This window comes from Garra rufa, chromosome 9, assembly GCF_049309525.1.
Source record: "Garra rufa chromosome 9, GarRuf1.0, whole genome shotgun sequence".
Taxonomy (NCBI): Eukaryota; Metazoa; Chordata; class Actinopteri; order Cypriniformes; family Cyprinidae; genus Garra; species Garra rufa.
The window spans coordinates 34,806,972-34,826,363 of record NC_133369.1 but is presented as its reverse complement, the minus strand read 5'-3'; the positions used below and the strand labels follow the sequence as shown (position 1 = coordinate 34,826,363).

Genomic DNA, 19,392 nt, shown 5'->3' with positions numbered 1-19,392 from the left:
AGTTAATTTTGTGTCATTACCCACATTCATTCTTTTTGTCATTTAATTTACTTCCATTTAGAGTGGGGTCTCCTGCTGTTCCTCTGACAGTTTAGTGTCTATTTTAAACATTCTTGTATTAATAAACATTTGTATTTTTATACTTCACCCACATCTACTGCTTACTTATATGAGGTAACCGAACCTGTGTGCTTAATTTACTCCATTTTTGGGTTTTGAGTATTGTTCCCTAGAGTTAATTTCTAGGGTGGTGTAGTCGGAATTCTTTACTGGTAAAAGGTTGGTTTTCACAATTGTACCGCTCCGTCACATTCGCATCAAATAACCAGCTCCATATGTATGGCTTTTCGAATGTTGTAAACTTGCTTGATAGCTCACCTGGTACAACATTCCACTTGCAAAGGGATCGGGTATGAGCTCGGTAAAATAGGAAGAAGTCTTGTAGATCCAAATTAAATTTCCGTGGTTATTTTATGGTTCTTATGTCATGTTTGCTTTTGTTAACACTAATGGTTAGGATTAAAGTAAGGTTTGGTGTAGGAGCTCCTCTCTATCTGCACTGAAGTGGAGATCATTTGGCAGTTTACTGTAACGGTGTGCGTCGCATCACACGTCAAATCCTAATGTCGCTTGTCGCTTGGGTCTTTAAGGGTTGTGTGTGAATGCATGCACAGATTCCAAAAAAAAAAAATCACCAGCAGTGTGAATGAACCAAAATCTAATGATTACTGGATAAATCATGCGACAAATTATCCATGTATTTTCCGGAATTGCTATGTGGAAGAGGCTTTTGATTTTGAAAGTGTATACTTGACCTAACGGTTAAAAATCTACCAAAAAAAAAAAACTTCTGTTGTTTATGCATTTTAAAATTGTAAATCCCTGTTCAGCCAGTAGCATAATAATAATTTAGTATATTGGACATACTGGACAGTTAATGAAAACTAATTCAAGGTTCCCTTTCATAGGTTCACTAAATACTGTGTCAGGGCTGACGCTATGGGGAACACCACCTAGGTGTATAGACTGTCTAAAGTCTGTATAAAAACATCCAGGTTTAACTGCCTCACTAGTGTCTCGTAAGGAAGCACCCACACCATCACTCTTTAGATTACTTCTTTTTAAGGAAGTAATTCATCTAGCCTGTGATATAAATATTTTCTTCTGGGTTATTTTCATGTTCACCAACCTGAACATAAATTGTCACCCTGTAGTGAACACAACGCCATTTTGGAAGTGTATGCCACAGTGTTCTCATTTTATAACTGAGTGAGGATACACACAGTAAGTGTGTTAAGTGTTTGGGTATTCAGAACACTTGATCTGCACCTAAAAGGACTGTCAGTTGCATTTTCCATGCCATGGATCTTGGATGACAGCAGGCGATTCATACGCCACGCAACGAGGCCTTCAGAGATGGAAGTTGTTCCTTCGTTTCACACATCAATGATTATATGTCTAAATACTATTTAAATCTATTTAAAATAATTTCAGTGGAGTACTCCTCACATGCAAGAGCTCAGGAGACTCCTGTGTTGAGATGGGAAAGAAGCTCAGGGCAGGTAAGGTTCTTCTGGCATCTGCTGAACCCAGACTCACCCATCAGCCTGCCAAACAGAGAAGCGAGAATATGTTTCCACTGCTCCAGGTATTGTGCTTGACAGAGGCGGTTTCTTCATTAGGACAATAGGGCGACACACCACCAAAGTGCAAAAGAGAGGGATATATGCACATCATGTAGCCCCTTTAAAAAATGGAATGGAACACATTTAGAGTAAATCAACTGAGTGATATTAAATTAAACATGAATGATGATGATGACAGGAGGATTTCACATGTTCCACTGCTCCAGGTATTGTACTTGACAGAGGCGGTTTCTTCATTAGGACAATAGGGCGACACACCACCAAAGTACAACACATTCAACCACAGTGTTACGTTAGCTTTCACTGTTCTAGACTCTTTGTTCTGCCTCTGGAAATATAGTCCATTCATCGTCAAGTCACGTTCTGTGTAGTTCCGCCCCTTTTGTGTTCTCATAGACTTGTGGGGTTCGCAGCTCGATCTGCTGGAGGGAATGGAGACGGGTGATCCCCTATCTCCCTCCTCACCCGGCGGATCGGTTGATCTCCTCCTGGATGTGGAAGCCCGCACTGCGGTTTCTTCCCCCCGGGAGGAGGTCTCAACACTTCTCTTGTCTTCCTCTGAGGAGGTTGATATAGAAAGTGTTGATCTCCCCCAACCGCCTGTTAAATCCCCACAATTTGAGGAGCTCCTGGAGGTGGTAACTCGTGCGGTAGCCAGGCTCAACATCAGCTGGCCCGCCGAGCACAGTCATGAGCCGCATGAAAGCAAATTAGATGAGCGCTTTCTGCAGACACGCAAGCCACCTCCAGGGCGGAGCCTTCCGTTTTTCCCTGATCTCCACAGTGAGCTGTCGAGATCATGGGAAAAACCATTTTCAGCCCGTGTCTTCACCCCCTCCTCCAGTTATTATGGTAACGTTGGGGGGGCAGAAGAGCACGGCTACAAGATGATGCCCAGGGTTGAATAGACGCTAGCAAACTATCTGTCACCCGCCGCGGCGTCATCTTTGAAGGCTCCAACCTTGCCCACCAAGCCGTTAAAAATCACATCTAGCTTACTGGGCAAGGGGTACGCGGCAGCAGGTCAAGCTGGATCGTGCTTGCACACAATGTCTGTGTTGCAGGCTTACCAGGCTGACCTGCTAAAAGACCTAGATGAAGGCAGGGAGGTAAATGTGTCTGAGCTGAGGTGAACAGCAGATTTAGCTCTCCGCGCCACCAAGGAGACCGCCCGCGCTGTTGGGCGGTCTATGGCAGCCCTGGTGGTCGCGGAGAGACACCTATGGTTGTCCCTGTCTGATATGAAGGAGAAGGACAGGGCCCTTCTGCTGGACGCCCCGCTCAAGTCTCCTGGTCTGTTTGGCGATTCGGTTGAGGCCGTCGTCAGCAGATACCAGGAGGCCCGCAAACAATCTGCGGCGTTCCAACAATACCTCCCTCGCCGTGTCTATTCTGGGGCTGCTGGACGGGAGCAGCCCCAGCCGCGTGCCAGCTCCTCACACTGCCAGACCCAAAAAGCCAGCGTGGCCGCCCGCGCCCCTCCTGATAGAGCTAGGGGGCGGGGCAGGTCACGCTCTAAGTCGGGGGCCTCTAAGGCCAGGCCGGACCTGAGGGTCGTCCTGCAGTCGAAGAGGTCCTCGGCTAAGCGGCCCTGACTTTTATGGCTCAGGGCCATCGAGGGCAGCCCCTCTCGGGGGAGAAGCGGATCTACCACACTATATGGTGCCCACTCTTCCTCGGGGCCCTCAAGAGACCATTCAGCTAACCCTGCCAGTGTTTCAGGGCGCGGCAGTCTCCCGCAAACCTCTGCTGGGGTTTCCGCCCGACATCGTAGCAGACTCAGTAAGTTTATCACCCTTACGGGGGTCCTCAGAGCAATTAGTTCAGGTGTCGCTTGCCAGTCAGCTGTTACAGGCCACCGAATTAGTCCCTCAAACTCTACCAGAGGCCAGTCTCGAGAGGCTGGTTCCCTTAGTACATTTTCTGGCAGCGTGGAAACTACTGCCAAATGTATCTTCATGGGTCCTTCGTACGGTAGAGAAAGGATATCAAATCCAGTTTGGCGCTCCTCCGCCTCAGTTCAGCGGAGTATTTCCTACTCTGGTAGGCCCAGAGCAAGTTCTGGTGTTGGAACAAGAAGTAAACTCTCTTCTGAGGAAGGGGGCCATCGAGGTGGTCCCTCCTCAGCACAGAGAGTCCGGGTTTTACAGCCGGTACTTCATCGTTCCCAAGAAAGATGGAGGGCCGAGGCCCATCTTAGATCTCAGACTTCTGAACCGCTCAGTTATGAAACTGAAGTTCAGAATGCTAACTATCAAGCATGTCGTGTCTCAAATCAGGTCCGAGGACTGGTTTGTCACGATAGATCTCAAAGATGCATATTTTCATATCTCCATCCTTCCTCAGCACAGGAAGTTTCTCAGGTTCGCTTTCAGGGGCGAAGCTTACCGAGTTATCGAGTTCTTCCTTTCGGCCTAGCACTTTCACCCCGCACATTCACGAAGTGTGTGGATGCTGCGCTGGCTCCTTTGCGACTCCAGGGCATCTGCATACTCAACTACATAGACGACTGGCTGATCCTAGCCAGCTCAGAACAGTTAGCGGCACAGCATCGAGATGTTGTTCTCGCTCATATGAAAAATCTGGGGTTGAGGCTCAACGCCAAGAAAAGTGTGCTGTCTCCCTTACAGAGAACCACTTATCTAGGTGTCGTATGGGATTCGACCACGATGCAGGCACGGTTGTCTCCTGCTCGGATCGAGTCGATCCTTACTGCAGTAAATGCGGTCAAGCTAGGCCTGTCACTCACTGTCAAACAGTTTCAAGTACTGTTAGGTCTTATGGCAGCAGAAGCCAACATGATACCTTTTGGCCTGCTACACATGAGGCCGCTACAGTGGTGGCTCAAGACCAAAGGTTTTTCCCCAAGGGGAAATCCATTCCGCACGATCAAGGTCACGCGGCGATGCCTTCGTGCCTTGAACATGTGGAAGAAACTTTGGTTTCTATCTCAGGGCTCGGTTCTGGGAGCTCCTTGTCGCCGCGTCACGCTAGCGACAGACGCATTCCCTCACCGGGTGGGGAGCAGTCATGAGTGGCCGCTCGGCCTCCGGCCTGTGGACTGGTCATCATCTCTCGTGGCACATCAATTGCCTAGAGATGTTGGCAGTTTTCAAGGCTTTGAGGCATTTCCTCCCAGACCTGAGGAACCGCCACGTGTTAGTCCGCACCGACAACACAGCGGTGGTGTATTACATCAACCACCAGGGGGGTGTGCGTTCACGCCCCTTGTTCAAGCTGGCGTACCATATCCTCCTGTGGTCCCAAGGGAAACTCCTCTCGTTAAGTGCAGTTCATATCCCAGGGCATTTGAACGTGGGGGCAGACATCCTGTCGAGGCAGGGGCCGAGGCCCGGGGAATGGATGCTTCACCCCGAGGTCACGCTGACCCAGTTCACTGCCCGATTGGTACAGTGCTGGAGTTCCTGCAGTCTCGCTTCTCCACAGGGCTAGCCCACTCCACCCTAAAGGTTTACGTGGCGGCATTATCAGCCTTCCACACCCCGTTCGGTGGTTTGTCAGTGGGCAGGAACCCGCTGGTCACACGTTTCCTTCGTGGTGCACTCAGGATAAGGCCTCGGGTGACACCCAGAACCCCTTTGTGGGATCTCGCTGTGGTGCTTAAAGCCCTCTCTCGGCCTCCATTCGAGCCCATAGAGGAGATTTCAGATCGCTTCCTTACAATTAAGACGGCGCTGCTGCTGGCTCTTACTTCTCTGAGGAGAGTAGGAGACCTTCAGGCCCTTTCAGTGGCCCCTTCCTATATCTACTTTGCGCTTGGTTTGGCCAAAGCATTCCTTTACCCTAGACCTGGGTATGTACCGAAGGTTCCAACAGCAGTACCACAGCCAATCACCCTACAGGCCTTTTATCCTCCTCCATTCGTGGAGAATGACCATCGGAAGTATAACTGTATGTGTCCAGTGCTCGCACTGGACACATACGTCCACAGAGCTGCCCTGTGGTGTAAGTCAGAGCAACTATTGGTCTGTTACGGTCCCCCTAAGAGGGGGTTACCGGCAACAAAGCATACTATCAGTAGATGGATCGTGGATGCCATAACTACTGCTTATGAGTCCTCTGGCCTGCCATCGCCGATGGATGTCAAGGCTCACTCTACTCGAGGCATAGCAGCCTCTAAAGCTCTGCTAGCTGGTGTCCCTATTCAGGACATCTGCAGTGCGGCGGGTTGGTCCACACCCTTGACCTTTGTTAAGTTCTACGAACTAGACCTACGAGCTACAAGCTCATCTGTCCTAAGTGGGCAGAGAAGGCGCGATCCCTCGTGAGCCCGAGGGCCGAGGTGAATGTTTCCTCTTGCGCTTGGCTCCCCCAGGCAGAGATGTAATTCCGCTCGCGTCCTGGCAGTTTTCCAGGCGGAGCTCTTCGGGTGTCCTGGCTGGAGTTCCAGACACTACCTAGGTCCCCTCTGTCCGGGTGCGCCCTGACAAGGGACTATCTTCCCTCGTGAGCCCGAGGGCCGAGGTAGACGTTTTCTCTCGCGCTGGATGCTCCCAGGCAGAGATGTAATTCCGCTCGCGTCCTGGCTGTTTTCCAGGCGGAGCCCTCCTAGTCTCTCCTGTACTGGCTGTTTCCCAGACAGAGTTTGAACTGCTTCTCCTCGTGTGCCTAAGGGCCGAGGTACTTATCATGTTCCCAATCGTGCTGGGTACTCCCCAGGCAGAGATGTAATCCTACTCACGTCCTGGCAGTTTCCAGGCGGAGCCATTCTAGTGTTCTGGCCAGAGTTTCCAGACACTGCTTGGGTCCCTTTGGTCCGGGTACCCCGACAAGGGACTACCTTCTCCTCGTGTGCCCGAGGGCCGAGGAGGTCTCCTTCCTCTCAGTCTGGCTGGTCACCAGACGGAGGCCTATCACCTCGTGTGCCCAAGGGCCGAGGTGTACAACTCTCCCTCTCGCGCTGGGTACTCCCCAGGCAGAGATGTCATTCCACTCGCGTCCTGGCAATTTTCCAGGCGGAGCCATTCCCGTGCCCTGGCCAGAGTTTCCAGGCACTACTTGTGTCCCTCTTGATCCGGGTGTGCCCCGACAAAGGACTACCCTCTCCTCGTGTGCTCGATGGCCGAGGAGAACCCCCTCTCTGGCTGGTGACCAGACTGGGGTGTATGACCCTAACCTCGTGGGCTCAAGAGCCGAGGTCTATAATCCCTCTTCGCTGGGTACGTCCCAGGCAGAGATGTAAACCCGCTCGCGTCCTGGCAGTTTCCCAGGCGGAGCAACCTAGCGTCCTGGCATCTTCCCCAGACGCTACCTGTCCCTCTATGTCTGGCTGGTCCCCAGACTGAGGTCGACGCTTTCCTCGTGAGCCTGAGGGCCGAGGCGGATCATATCCCTCTTCGCTGGGTACTCCCAGGCAGAGATGTAATTCCACTCGCGTCCTGGCTACTTTCCAGGCGGAGCCAATTTAGTCCCTCTCGTGCTGGCTGTCCCCCAGACGGAGTTTGGACTACTTTTCCTCGAGCACCTGAGGGCCGAGGTTCCTACCATGTTTCCTCTTGAGCTGGGGCCTCCCCCAGGCAGAGATGTAATTCCACTCGCGTCCTGGCAGTTTTCCAGGCGGAGTCTGTTTAGTCCCTCTTGTGCTGGCTGTTCCCCAGACAGAGCGGACCACTTTCCTCGCGAGCCCGAGGGCCGAGGTATATGCCATCTCCCTCTTGCTCCGGCAGTTCTCCGGATAGAGGTGTAATCTTTCTCTTGTTCCTGGCAGATTTCCCAGACAGAGAACCTTCAGTGCCCCGACAGGTAAGTATCTCGGGCACTGCCCTCTTGTTCTGGGCTGGTCCCCCAGACAAGAGGTGTACTGTCTCTCTCGCCCTGGTCCCCCCAGGCAGAGAGCTTTTTCCTGGCCTGATCCACCAGAAGCAGCGTTTCCTTTCTTTCCCAGACAAACACCACTGGGCAGGAATTTGGAATTCTGGGGAAGTTGGCATATCGTTCCCCAAAGCGTTGATGACGCAGTGTAGAGTTCCCGAAAGGGAACGTCTCAGGTTACGTATGTAACCCTGGTTCCCTGAGGGAACGAGACACTGTGTCATGGGCCATAATTCCCGCATCGCTTCATTCCTGGAAGCTGAAGCCGGTTTGAAATGCACGTGCTTTTATACTTCCTGGTCGCATTACGTCACCGCGTCGGTGACGTCACTCCCGTCATCCTATTGGTTGTAGACTGATTCAGAGCCGGGTTCGCCAATGGCATTCCCCAAAGCGTTGATGACGCAGTGTCTCGTTCCCTCAGGGAACCAGGGTTACATACGTAACCTGAGACGTTTTCTTGGTGACTATGGTCCCAGCTGCCTTGAAATCATTGACAAGATCCTCCCGTGTAGTTTTGGCATGATTCCTCACTGATCTCATGATCACTGAAACTCCACAAGGTGAGATCTTGCATGAATTCACAATTTATGTTTTATTTTTTTAATTTGTGTTTTGCTCTGTTTAATAATTCTGAATTATTTTGTATATATTTATATACAGTTAGGTTAAGGCAACTGTTATAGTGGTCCATTGGCATCTCTGTGTGGTCCTGTTTGGTATTGCAGCTGGACTTGTAGTTGCAGGTGCATCTCAATAAATTTGAATGTCGTGGAAAAGTTCATTTATTTTAGTAATATAAATTCTCATTTTCCTCTTGACAATACCTCATATATTCTTTTTGAATTCAGGTCTGGTGAGTTTGCTGGCCAGTCAAGCACACCAACACTATGGTCATTTAACCAACTTTTGGTGCTTTTGGCAGTGTGGGCAGGTGCCAAATCCTGCTGGAAAATGAAATCAGCGTCTTTAAATAGCTGGTCAGCAGAAGAAAGCATGAAGTGCTCTAAAATTTCTTGGTAAACGGGTGCAGTGACTTTGGTTTTCAAAAAACACAGTGGACCAACACCAGCAGATGACATTGCACCCCAAATCATCACAGACTGTGGAAACTTAACACTGGCCTTAAAGTAACTTGGGCTATAAGCTTCTCCACCCTTCCGCCAGACTATAGGACCTTAGTTTCCAAATGTAATACAAAACTTGCTCTCATCTGAAAAGAGGACTTTGGATCACTGGGCAACAGTCAATTTCTTCTTTTCCTTAGTCCAGGTGCAGGCGTTTTGAGTTGATTAGCTGACTGGAATGTCACCATATTCTAATTTGTTGAGATTGGTGGGTTTTTGTTAAATGTGAACCAAATCATCACAATTAAAAGAACCAAAGGCTTAAATTACTTCAGTCTGTGTGCATTGCATATATTTAATACACAAGTTTCACAATTTGAGTTGAATTACTGAAATAAATGAACTTTTCCATGACATTCTAATTTATTGAGATGCACATATATGTATAGAACATTTTCTAAATAACTGAAACTTTTTTTCTCACAGTTTTTGCCTTTGTACTGTATACATTGTGAATTATTCATCAAATTAAATACAAAATGTTTTAATTTTTCTTGAAAATAGCTTGCAGAAAATATAGTTTGGGGGAACCATCCTCAGTCTTGAACTTGGTCAAACAATTATCTTTCTTTAAAATGTTACAATGTCTTAATACTTCTCTTTGTTATACTTGGATAAATCATATGTATGCTATGGTAGTACTTGATGATGTGAGGCTTGCATGCAGCTTCCCACCAAACAGCTCATGAGCTGATATTAATACTTGTAAAGGTTTGGAACTCTTCAGGTATAGAATTAAGCAGAGCTTTGAGAGATATCTAGCAGGGATGAAACTTTACAAACTGACTTACTGCAATGGTGGTATCCTATCATAGTACCACAGCTGAAATAACTGAGCTCATCAGAATGACCCTTTTTTCACAAATGTTTGTAAATGCAGACTGCTTGCCTAGGTGATTGATTTTAAACACCTGTGACAAAGGGTCTGATTTAAACACCTCAGTTCAGTAATTAAGAGGTGTGTCCCAATACCTTTGTCCATATGGTGTACGCAGCACTTGTTCCCTGAACAGGAAACAAGACCCTGCATTGATGTCAATACTCCATTGTTACTGTTTTCTCTGTTCATTGAAATCTAAAGAGTGATGGAACTGGTGGCACAGTGCCTTGAGGGGTGGCGTCAGTCACATCAGCAAATAAATGGGCATGTTTATCTACAGGACTCACAGGACACCTAGTAGACTAATTGGTTTTCATTTACATTTTACATTTACATTTTACATCCTGCTAGGATGTGTCTGCCTGCAGACTTGTAATAAACTTGTTTATTTCAATTTTTTATTTTAATTTTTCCTAGCTCCTCACACTTTCCACAACTTATCTTATTATGCAAGTTGTGCTACACACAGATAAAAATTGTCACAAATGCAGATTATAAGGAAGCTGGGAGTTAAGACTTAATCTGCTTTGGGGTGCAGACATCTGAACACAAAAAGCAATTCTCCTTTAGTGGCAATACAAAACAGTATACAAAACTTGCACCTAACAAATGTCATTACGATGAATGGTAATGCTAACAGATAATGTATTATCCTCTATGCCTTCTTGTGATAATTTGATAATATGGTCTCAGTTTTCAGAATATAACATTTAAACTTTTCTCTCGAATAATGTTTTATAACTTAAAGATGTAATGCATGGGAAAAAATACATAAGAATTTATTTTACTTTTATTTATTTTTTTATTATTATTATTATTATTTTTGGTATTTTTTTAACTTTTTTTTTTTTTCCCAAATTTTTGTTAATTTTGAACCAAATCTTGTTCATTGTATGCTTTGCAGTGTAAATAATTGTACATTTATAAATTAAAATGATACAATTTAATTAAAAATAATATAAAAAAAATGTGTATAATTTTATTTTGGGTAAATTAAAATTTTAAGGCACAAGATGCAATTGTACATCTATTGAGAACATTTTCCAAAAAAACAATTCTTAGAGAAACTGTCAAAGGAAAAGAGGAATATGATATATGCACATCATGTAGCCCCTTTAAAAAAATGGAATGGAACACATTTAGAGTAAATCAACTGAGTGATATTAAATTAAACATAAATGATGATGATGACAGGAGGATTTCACATGTCAACATGTTTCAGCAGCATCTCTTTTTAATAACAGAAGACCAAACATAGCAGAAATCATCAGAACTGTGTGACAGCTCTCCATACAGCCCATTTACTAGTCAATCAACACTTGAGGTAAACAAACAATATGTGCGCACCTAATAAAACAACTGTATGAGTGGCAGATACGCTAACACACCCAACTACACGCATACAGAGAAACAAAGCAACCATGCAACCAGTAAATGGATGGATGGATATTTTTTAGTTCAGTTTGATTTTATCATGTGCCCTAATTAAATTTTCTATTTCTGTAATGTCGTCCAGAAAAGGTTAAAAAGTATCAAAATGAACAGGCCGACATTTAGTGTAAGCTGTCTGTCATTTAACTTTAGCTCTTATTTCCATTCTGTCAGATTTCATTGTTATGCATCCTTTTACTTCTTAATTTCCTTGCTGTTAGTTTCCATTCTGTTATCTTTTCTTGTTAATAAGGCCACATGGTCTCATGAATAATCATGTGACTGTGTCATAGATAAGCACTGTAGCCCCTAAAAATGTCACATCTAATTAACAGCTAAGTTTTTACATTTAAAATCAAGGAAACAAATAAATAAAGCTTATTATTAGCATTTGAGTAAATATCTGCTAAATGGGTGCCACCTCTCATTTGCTTCTCTACATCATTATTTTATTCTTCCAATGGCTGATTTATTTAAAGCCTAGTCTGTAGTATATTATTACTTGTTTCATAATAGAGGTCACAAGACACAGTTGTATAGTACTTAAACCTCAAACTCAATTATCTGAATGCACTAAGAATATCTGTATATAGAGATATGTCTAGAGAAGATCATTAATATCAAGATGCAGCAGTGGATATTATTGTAATGCTGTTTTGTGTGCATCTGTTAAGTTTACGACACATTACAATCACATTAAAACATTGCGGGAAACCCATCCACTCTGCTTTGTATTTTATATTTAATTAATTTCCATATATTTCCACTGCAGCAAGAAAGTCACTATATTATTAAAGCCATATTGCCATCTGCTGGATTTTAAAAGTCACTGCAATAAATAACTCATCAAAAATGGTTTTTTCACATTTTTTATGTATTTATTTAATTTTTATTGTTGTTTAAATGTGGTTTATTGTAAGTCTATATATACAATTTATTTATAAGTTAATTATCTAATTTATAAATTATTTATTTAGAAGGTCCAAATGCTCACTGATGCTCCAGAAGGAAAAACAATGTATTAAGAGCTAGGGGTTGAAACTTTCAGAAACAACAGAATGAATATATATGTATATATATATATATATATATATATATATATATATATATATATATATATATATATATATATATATTTATTTTTATTTATTTTTATTTATTTTTCATTCAGTACTGCCCTTCAGACGCTACAGGTGATACTTACATGTTTTCCAGGAGACAAAATAAAATTTTCTGATGTTCAAAATCAAAAAGTTTTTATTTCGTTTTACCTTCTGGAGCAGTGAGCATTTGGACCTTCTGTAATAGTTGCATATGAGTCCCTCAGTTGTCCTCAGTGTGAAATGATGGATCTCAAAATCACAAAAATGCTGAAAAACTAAAAAATTTGTGGGACCTAAAGGATTTTTCTGAAGAACAGCGGGCAGTTTAACTGTTCAGGTCAAACAAGGGACTTATGAACAGCAGTGGATCATTCAGGTAACAACACAGTATTAAGTATCAAGTTTATGTAAACTTTTGAACAGGGTCATTTTTTTCAATTTAACTATTATTTTCTCTTGTGGACTATATGTAAACATCTTTTATCTGTAATATCTTATTCAGGTCAGTACTAAATAAAAAATAACTTATTTTGTATGACCCCTCTTATTTTGTTAAAATAATCACTATTTTGCAGATTCTACAAAGTTCATGTAAACTTTTGACCTTAACTGTCTACAAACTTTTTCTACCTGGAGGGTATGAGATTACAAATGCTCATAGTAAATTAACAAACTGAAATCTGACAATACACTAGGACAATTTAAATGCAACAGTTTGGGAGAAATGCACTTTATTGTCAATGTTAATACATACAGTACACTACTGTTTAATATGTACCACAGTCAAATCTTTTTAACTAGTCAGGCACAACAGCTGTCAAAGAATGTTGGTGAGGTATCTCATCACAGCAGCTGTGCTGAGTCAAGAATAAAGCTTTCAGAAAAAGAAAGAAAGAAAGGAGGAATTAGGCTATAATTAATAATTTTGCTTTTTGAAAATGCAGCACTAGTGAGCAAAGCTATAGTGAAAAAAGTAAAGGACAATGCTCCATTAAATCATTCTTTCTCTATGCTCTTTTTCAGAGAAACATTCTCTGAAAGTCTTACAAAACATATTTCATTTTCAATATAGACACATTTTCAAGTGCACAAGTATACAACAGTACATTTGTTTGGGAAAAACACTGCTCACAGCAGACGACACATATGATCAAGCTCACAAAGACACAGACAGACTTTTGTGACAAACATGCATACACTCACATACACACACTTTGACAATAAATAGTAGAAAGAATCGCAGCAGTAGAGTGGAAGTAAGACATTTTGGATAGCAGACGTGGTACAGATCACCCATTTGACTTAATGTGATGCCCACCACAGAGGTCAGTGGGGCAGTTCCTGAAGCAGCTCTGATGCCAGGTGGCTTATGTGGCACCAGGCCTCCTGAACATGCCGTGACTCAGTAGTACGGGCACACACGGCAAACCGCAGAACAAACTTGCCTGCCAGTTGGCATGGTACCAGGTGGATCTTACGTGCACTGTTGATCCTCTTCAACAGAGTTTCATTTAATTCATTGGAGCCCTGCAGGGTTTAAACACAGTGCTCAGTAAGGATATTTTGTAATTGCTCACTGATAACAACAGTGTGCTAAAAAGACACTGGACTCAAGCAAGTCCAATTTAGTAAGCATTGTTTAAATCAATCTGCAAAAATAAAACAATAAACAATACAAACTGCTGTTTGAAAGTTTGGGATCAGTAAGATTTTAAATGTTTTTTAAAGAAATTTCTTATGCTTGTTTATTTGACCAAATCTCCAGAAAAAAAAAAAAAAAAGATTTTAGATGTTGGCTCAGCTTACTTTAATAAAACAAGCTAAAACAACACACATTTTTAGTTTTTTAGTTTTTTTTACTCAGTTGTCATTTGCATAAACATTTTATTATTTTAAATGAAATAATAAATGTGTTTTTTAGTAAAGGGAAAGACTTTTTAAAGTTTCTTGTTCATTTGTATTTGACTTTTAAAAGAGTTTGTTGATTTTTGAGGTTTCTATTATGGTGAAGTGTAGACCTTGTGGTTAGGCTAATGGGCTCAAACTATGCTGTTCTCAGTTGTGCTTAGCAGGTAAACAAGTGTTATGTTGACTATTAGTTCACATAAGAATAAATAAAATCAGTTCGAAAGCCAGCACAAGATTTACACTATAAATGGTCATCATTTTTACACTTTGCAGTCAAACGTTTGTATAATAGCTGATAACCTAAGCACAAGCTCCACTCTTAACCACAATGGTAACCCCCAAAAAATTATATTGCATAAACTCTTTTTAATGTTCAAAATAACTAAACATTAAACACTTAAACTCTAACAGGTCTTTCCATATTCATAAAAATGCAGACAACTCTGCACAAAGTCTAAACAGTCTGAACTGCAGCAGCACTGGTTGGTGTCACAAGCACGGTCTCTGTGGCTCCCTCTAACCGTCACCAGCGGGAACCTTCCCCGGAATACTAATGCACTACATCTCCTATAATCCTCTGCTCTGATTAACCACACACACCTGCACCTCATTCTCAGGACTGATTAACCACACACACCTGCACCTCATTACCAGGACTGTATTTAAGCCAGATTCACACACAGCACCTTGCGAAGTTTTGTTTAGTCATGCTGACAATCCTGAGCGTTATTTCTGACTGCCTACCTGTTGCCAACCGGACTGTTTATCTCGTTTGTGAACATTTGCTGCCTGCCTTTGGTCGACCCACGCCTGTCTCACGGATTATCCCCTTTGCTCGCCGCTTGCCTCGACCTATTGCACGGACTATCGTTTACCCTTACGGATTACCTTCACCACACCAGTTTGCCGTTGTTGAACTCTGCCTGTTTACTCTGTCAGTCTTAGTAAAGCTGTTGCATATGGATTCAACGCCTCCGGATCATTCTCTGACTACGTCACAGTTGCATCAACAATGTGAAATATGTTCAGGGAACATTCACAAAATATGTCAATGAAATGGGTGTGATTTAAAAAAAATTAGCATACATTTTACTCATCTGTATAATTAACTTAAGTTCAATTAATCAGATCAATTGTGTGGAAATAAGTGTCATAATTTTATTAAGTTAGACCAACAAGCAATTGTTTTGAGTGTATGTGAATATATTTTAAAATGTAATTCATTCCTATGATGCATAGCTGAATTTTCAGCATAATTACTCCAGTCTTCAGTTTTATTTTGAATAAATGCTGTTCTTTTTAACTTTTTATTCATCAAAGAATCCTGAAAAAAGAATCACAGGTTCCAAACAAATATCAAGTAGCACAACTGTTTCCAACATTGATAATAAAAGTAATAAATCAGGATATTAGACTTATTTCTGATGGATCATGTGACACTGAAGACTGGACTAATGGCTGATGAAAATACAGCTTTGCATCAAAGGAAAAAAAAAAAAAAAATTAAAATAATATATTTTATTATAATTTAATATAATAATTTATTATAATTCTATATTAATATTTGAATAATATAAAAAACATTATCTTAAACTGTTATAATATTTTACAATATTACAGTTTTCTTCTGTGTTTTTGATTAAGTAAATACTGCCTTAATGAGCTTAAGACAATAAAAAAAACACCTTTCTGATGACAATATTTATATATAAAAATTGCAAGCAAGCGTTATAAAATGTCTTGTGGTCCCTAGTAAAAAAAAGTAATAGATTTAAAATGCATTTATTTTATACTAATTACTGACATATCGTTTGAGACTTATTGATATAACAATTGTAATTAAACTTTTATTTGCAGTACTACTTAATGCACATTTCTTAATATTAAACAAAAAAATATGTTTTAATTTCACTATTGTATGATCTATAAATAATATTCATGTGTAAATGCGCTACTATAGCACAATCAAATATACTTTTAAAAATATACAAAGTATATCTTTAGTTGGACTTCAGCACTACTTCCGCACAATTAAAAGGCAGTAAGTACAAAATTAGTTGTTCCAATTTAGCAGACACTATGTATACCAGTTTAGTACACTAAGAGAACAATTGCAGGGTATTCATATTTAATATGTAAATGTTTTTGTAGTATTGTAGTATTTGTAGTCACTTGGGTTTTCAGACATATAGCAACAGGTTTTTTTAAACAATGCTGTTGTATATACTAACAACATCATTTTGTGTAATCTGTGCTGCTCTCTTTGCACATCAGTGGAAATTAAAATGTCACACTGCAATTTTCCATCGTTAACCACCTCCCAGAGTCAATGTATTATAACAGCAGGAAGAGATGGTTTTGTTTCTGTAGAGAGAATGTTTTTCTCTGACCTTGAGTCTAAAGCAGACAAGGCCCATCACAACATCAGCTGAGATCTCAAAGCGTTGATCAGCTCTCACCAAAGACTCAAAGTCTTTGGCCAGCCCTACATGCTGAAACAAAATGAACAATACATGACATAAAATCAGGTAGCGAATTTCACAGCTGACCCAGCAATAATTATATATGGGGAAAAAAAAACTTTATTTAAAACACCTCATTATTGTAAAAAACAACAAACACTTATGTTTTATTTGTTTTTTTGCGTGTCTTCAAGCACACACACACACACACACACACACACACACACACACACACTGGTTTACATGTTTTATGGGGACATTCCATAGGCGTAATGGTTTTTATACTGTACAAACCGTATTTTCTATCGCCCTACACCTACCCTACACCTAAACCTAGCCCTCACAGGAGATTGTGCAAACTTTTACTTCCTCAAAAAAACTCATTGTGCATGATTTATAAGCCTGTTTCCTCATGGGGACCTGAGAAATGTCCCCACAAGGTCAAAATTTACTGGTATTCCTATCCTTGTGGGGACGTGATGAATACCAGGTACACACACACACAAACACACACACACACACACACACACACACACACACACACACACACACACACACACACACACACACACACACACACATGTTGGGTTTACATGTTTTATGGGGACATTCCATAGGCGTAATGGTTTTTATACTGTATAAACCGTACTTTCTATCACCCTACACCTACCCTACACCTAAACCTAGCCCTCACAGGAGATTGTGCAAACTTTTACTTCATCAAAAAAACTAATTGTGCATGATTTATAAGCCTGTTTCCTCATGGGGACCTGAGAAATGTCCCCACAAGGTCAAAATCTACTGGTATTCCTATCCTTGTGGGGACATTTGGTCCCCACAACGTGATGAATACCAGGTGCACACATACACACACACACACACACACACACACGCACACACACACGCACACTAGGGGTTGTAAATAATAAATAACAGGCGGGAAAATATTAACAGAAATTTCATCTTTGGGTAAAATACAGTAAAATACATCTTCAAGCATACCAGCAGAGGGCAGCCTGTAGATTAAAATAACAACCAAAATATCAGAGCAGAGAATGATCGTGTGCTAATCATATAGAATAAATTCTCCTAAATAGATTAAGTTTATCAGTAATCATTTTTTCAATGCTGATTACTGGAATCAAATCTGACCACACAATTTCCTCATTCTCAGACACTTATGGCTACTGTCCAGCAGTTGAGAGCTGACCTTTAAACTTGATTTGGAATTACTGAAGTACTGAATAAAGAAAAGACAAGTACAAATGGGGGAGATTAGGTTTTTTGATAGCTGTCCTAAAAAGAATGCTTATTAGTAATAATGTTTTCAGTGCTGACTGAGTCAAATCTTGACCACACAATTTCCTCATTCTCAGTTACTCCTTACGGCTACTGTCAGAATTACTGAAGTACTGAATGGCGAAAGAAAGTACAAATGGGGGAAATTATGTTCTTTGATAAATCTTTGTGATCTTTTACTAAACTTTAAAAAGAAGTTTAAAAACAGGTCCTATATTGTCTATATTTCCCTACCAAAATAGAATCTTCACCAGACCACATACATGTCCAGAACATATAATGAAGATGAATAAAAAAACTAATTTGCATCATTCCAAATCGACTTTGGAGCCAAATAAGATGCGATTGGCAAGGCTAACTTGATTGACAGGATGGATTAAAGGTAGTTACCTTGCGGATATAGGCTTGGAGACCTTTGAGTCCGTACATGCGGAACACAAACCACATCTTGAGAGAGCGGAACCTACGACCCAATGGGATCTGCCAGTGCTGAAGGGAGATGAGATGAGATATGACATATGAACTGTGCACACATAAATACACATGAATCACAAACCATTGCACATACACTTTTGATTATACAGAAGTTTGTACTTGGTTGCTCTCTCCTTCTGTTACCACCCATACAGACTTAAATACACATTCAAATACTTGTTTCATCCCATAAAAAGAACGACTGAACATTCTAAAGTAAGATCAGACACAAAATGTATTAATACCATAATGGTAACATAGATTAGCGAACACATAATAACTATCAACTAAGAGTTTTCCCTTAACCCTCTGGGGTCTGTGGGTGTTTTGGGGCCCTGAAGAAGTTTTAACATGCCCTGACATTTGTGCTTTTTTCAGTATCTTAAAAACATGTTAATGGCTAAAATCTGATTGCATTGTAATCAGCACAAATTGGGCTACAATAATATGGAAGCAACATGAATGTACATGTTTGTGTTTTTGAGAAAACAACATTTATGCGTGGTTAGTGAAAAACTAAATTTTTGAAGTCACTGAAATAAACTCCTAATTTGCTGTTTATTAGTTAGTAAGGTACTGGGTCAGGTAAAGGGATGTAGAATATTAATATTATAACATTAACATTAATATGTGCTTAATAAGCAGTAATAAACACCCAATATGCTAGTGCATACTAATAAGCAACTAGTTAATACTGACAACTGGTCATTAAAATAAAGTGTTATTAAATAAACACTGGGATACATATTCTAATAATCAGCCAGATTCTATACTGTTTTAACTGAATTCATGGCGTTTGATGAGTTTTCTCGAATAACAGTTTATTTTGATAGTACACTTTGACTTTCTACTAACTGTAAGTTATTCAGTGCTGTTAGTGAACCCCTGTACTGTATAATCAAGTTACCAGTAATAACTCATTATCAGAACTTCTTCACAAGTTATTCATTTAGATAATAACCTAGGTTAACAGAAGTTATCAGTAGGCTAAACAAATATTATCTTAGACACACACACACACACATTGCATCCAGTATACTTACTCTATAATCAGTGACAAGTCCTATGAATATAGAAAAAAAAGATGACAATATTTAGTCATATCACACTAAAAAGCAAGCTCAAATGAAAATAATATGATGAGACAAGTACACATCACACAAATGATTCTTTACAGATAACACACAATAAAAAGGACATCGTTTTTTTTTCCATTTGGCCAAGTCTGTT

General features: G+C 41.1%; 1 protein-coding gene across 2 annotated transcripts in view; it reads right to left on the bottom strand.

Annotated features, from left to right (window-relative positions):
• Positions 1–12,739: 12,739 nt before the first annotated feature.
• Positions 12,740–19,392, bottom strand: part of ddc (dopa decarboxylase) — a 31,855-nt gene continuing 25,202 nt past the window's right edge. The window contains exons 11-14 of one of the 2 annotated variants that reach the window (XM_073847654.1): positions 19,206–19,225; positions 18,079–18,177; positions 16,318–16,419; positions 12,740–13,546 (exon numbers count right to left, since the gene is read on the bottom strand). In XM_073847654.1, coding sequence (XP_073703755.1) covers positions 13,346–13,546; positions 16,318–16,419; positions 18,079–18,177; positions 19,206–19,225 — 422 coding nt within the window. In that variant the 3' untranslated portion in view covers positions 12,740–13,345. The remainder of the gene's footprint in view (positions 13,547–16,317; positions 16,420–18,078; positions 18,178–19,205; positions 19,226–19,392) is intronic. The other variant, XM_073847655.1, reaches the window with a different exon arrangement.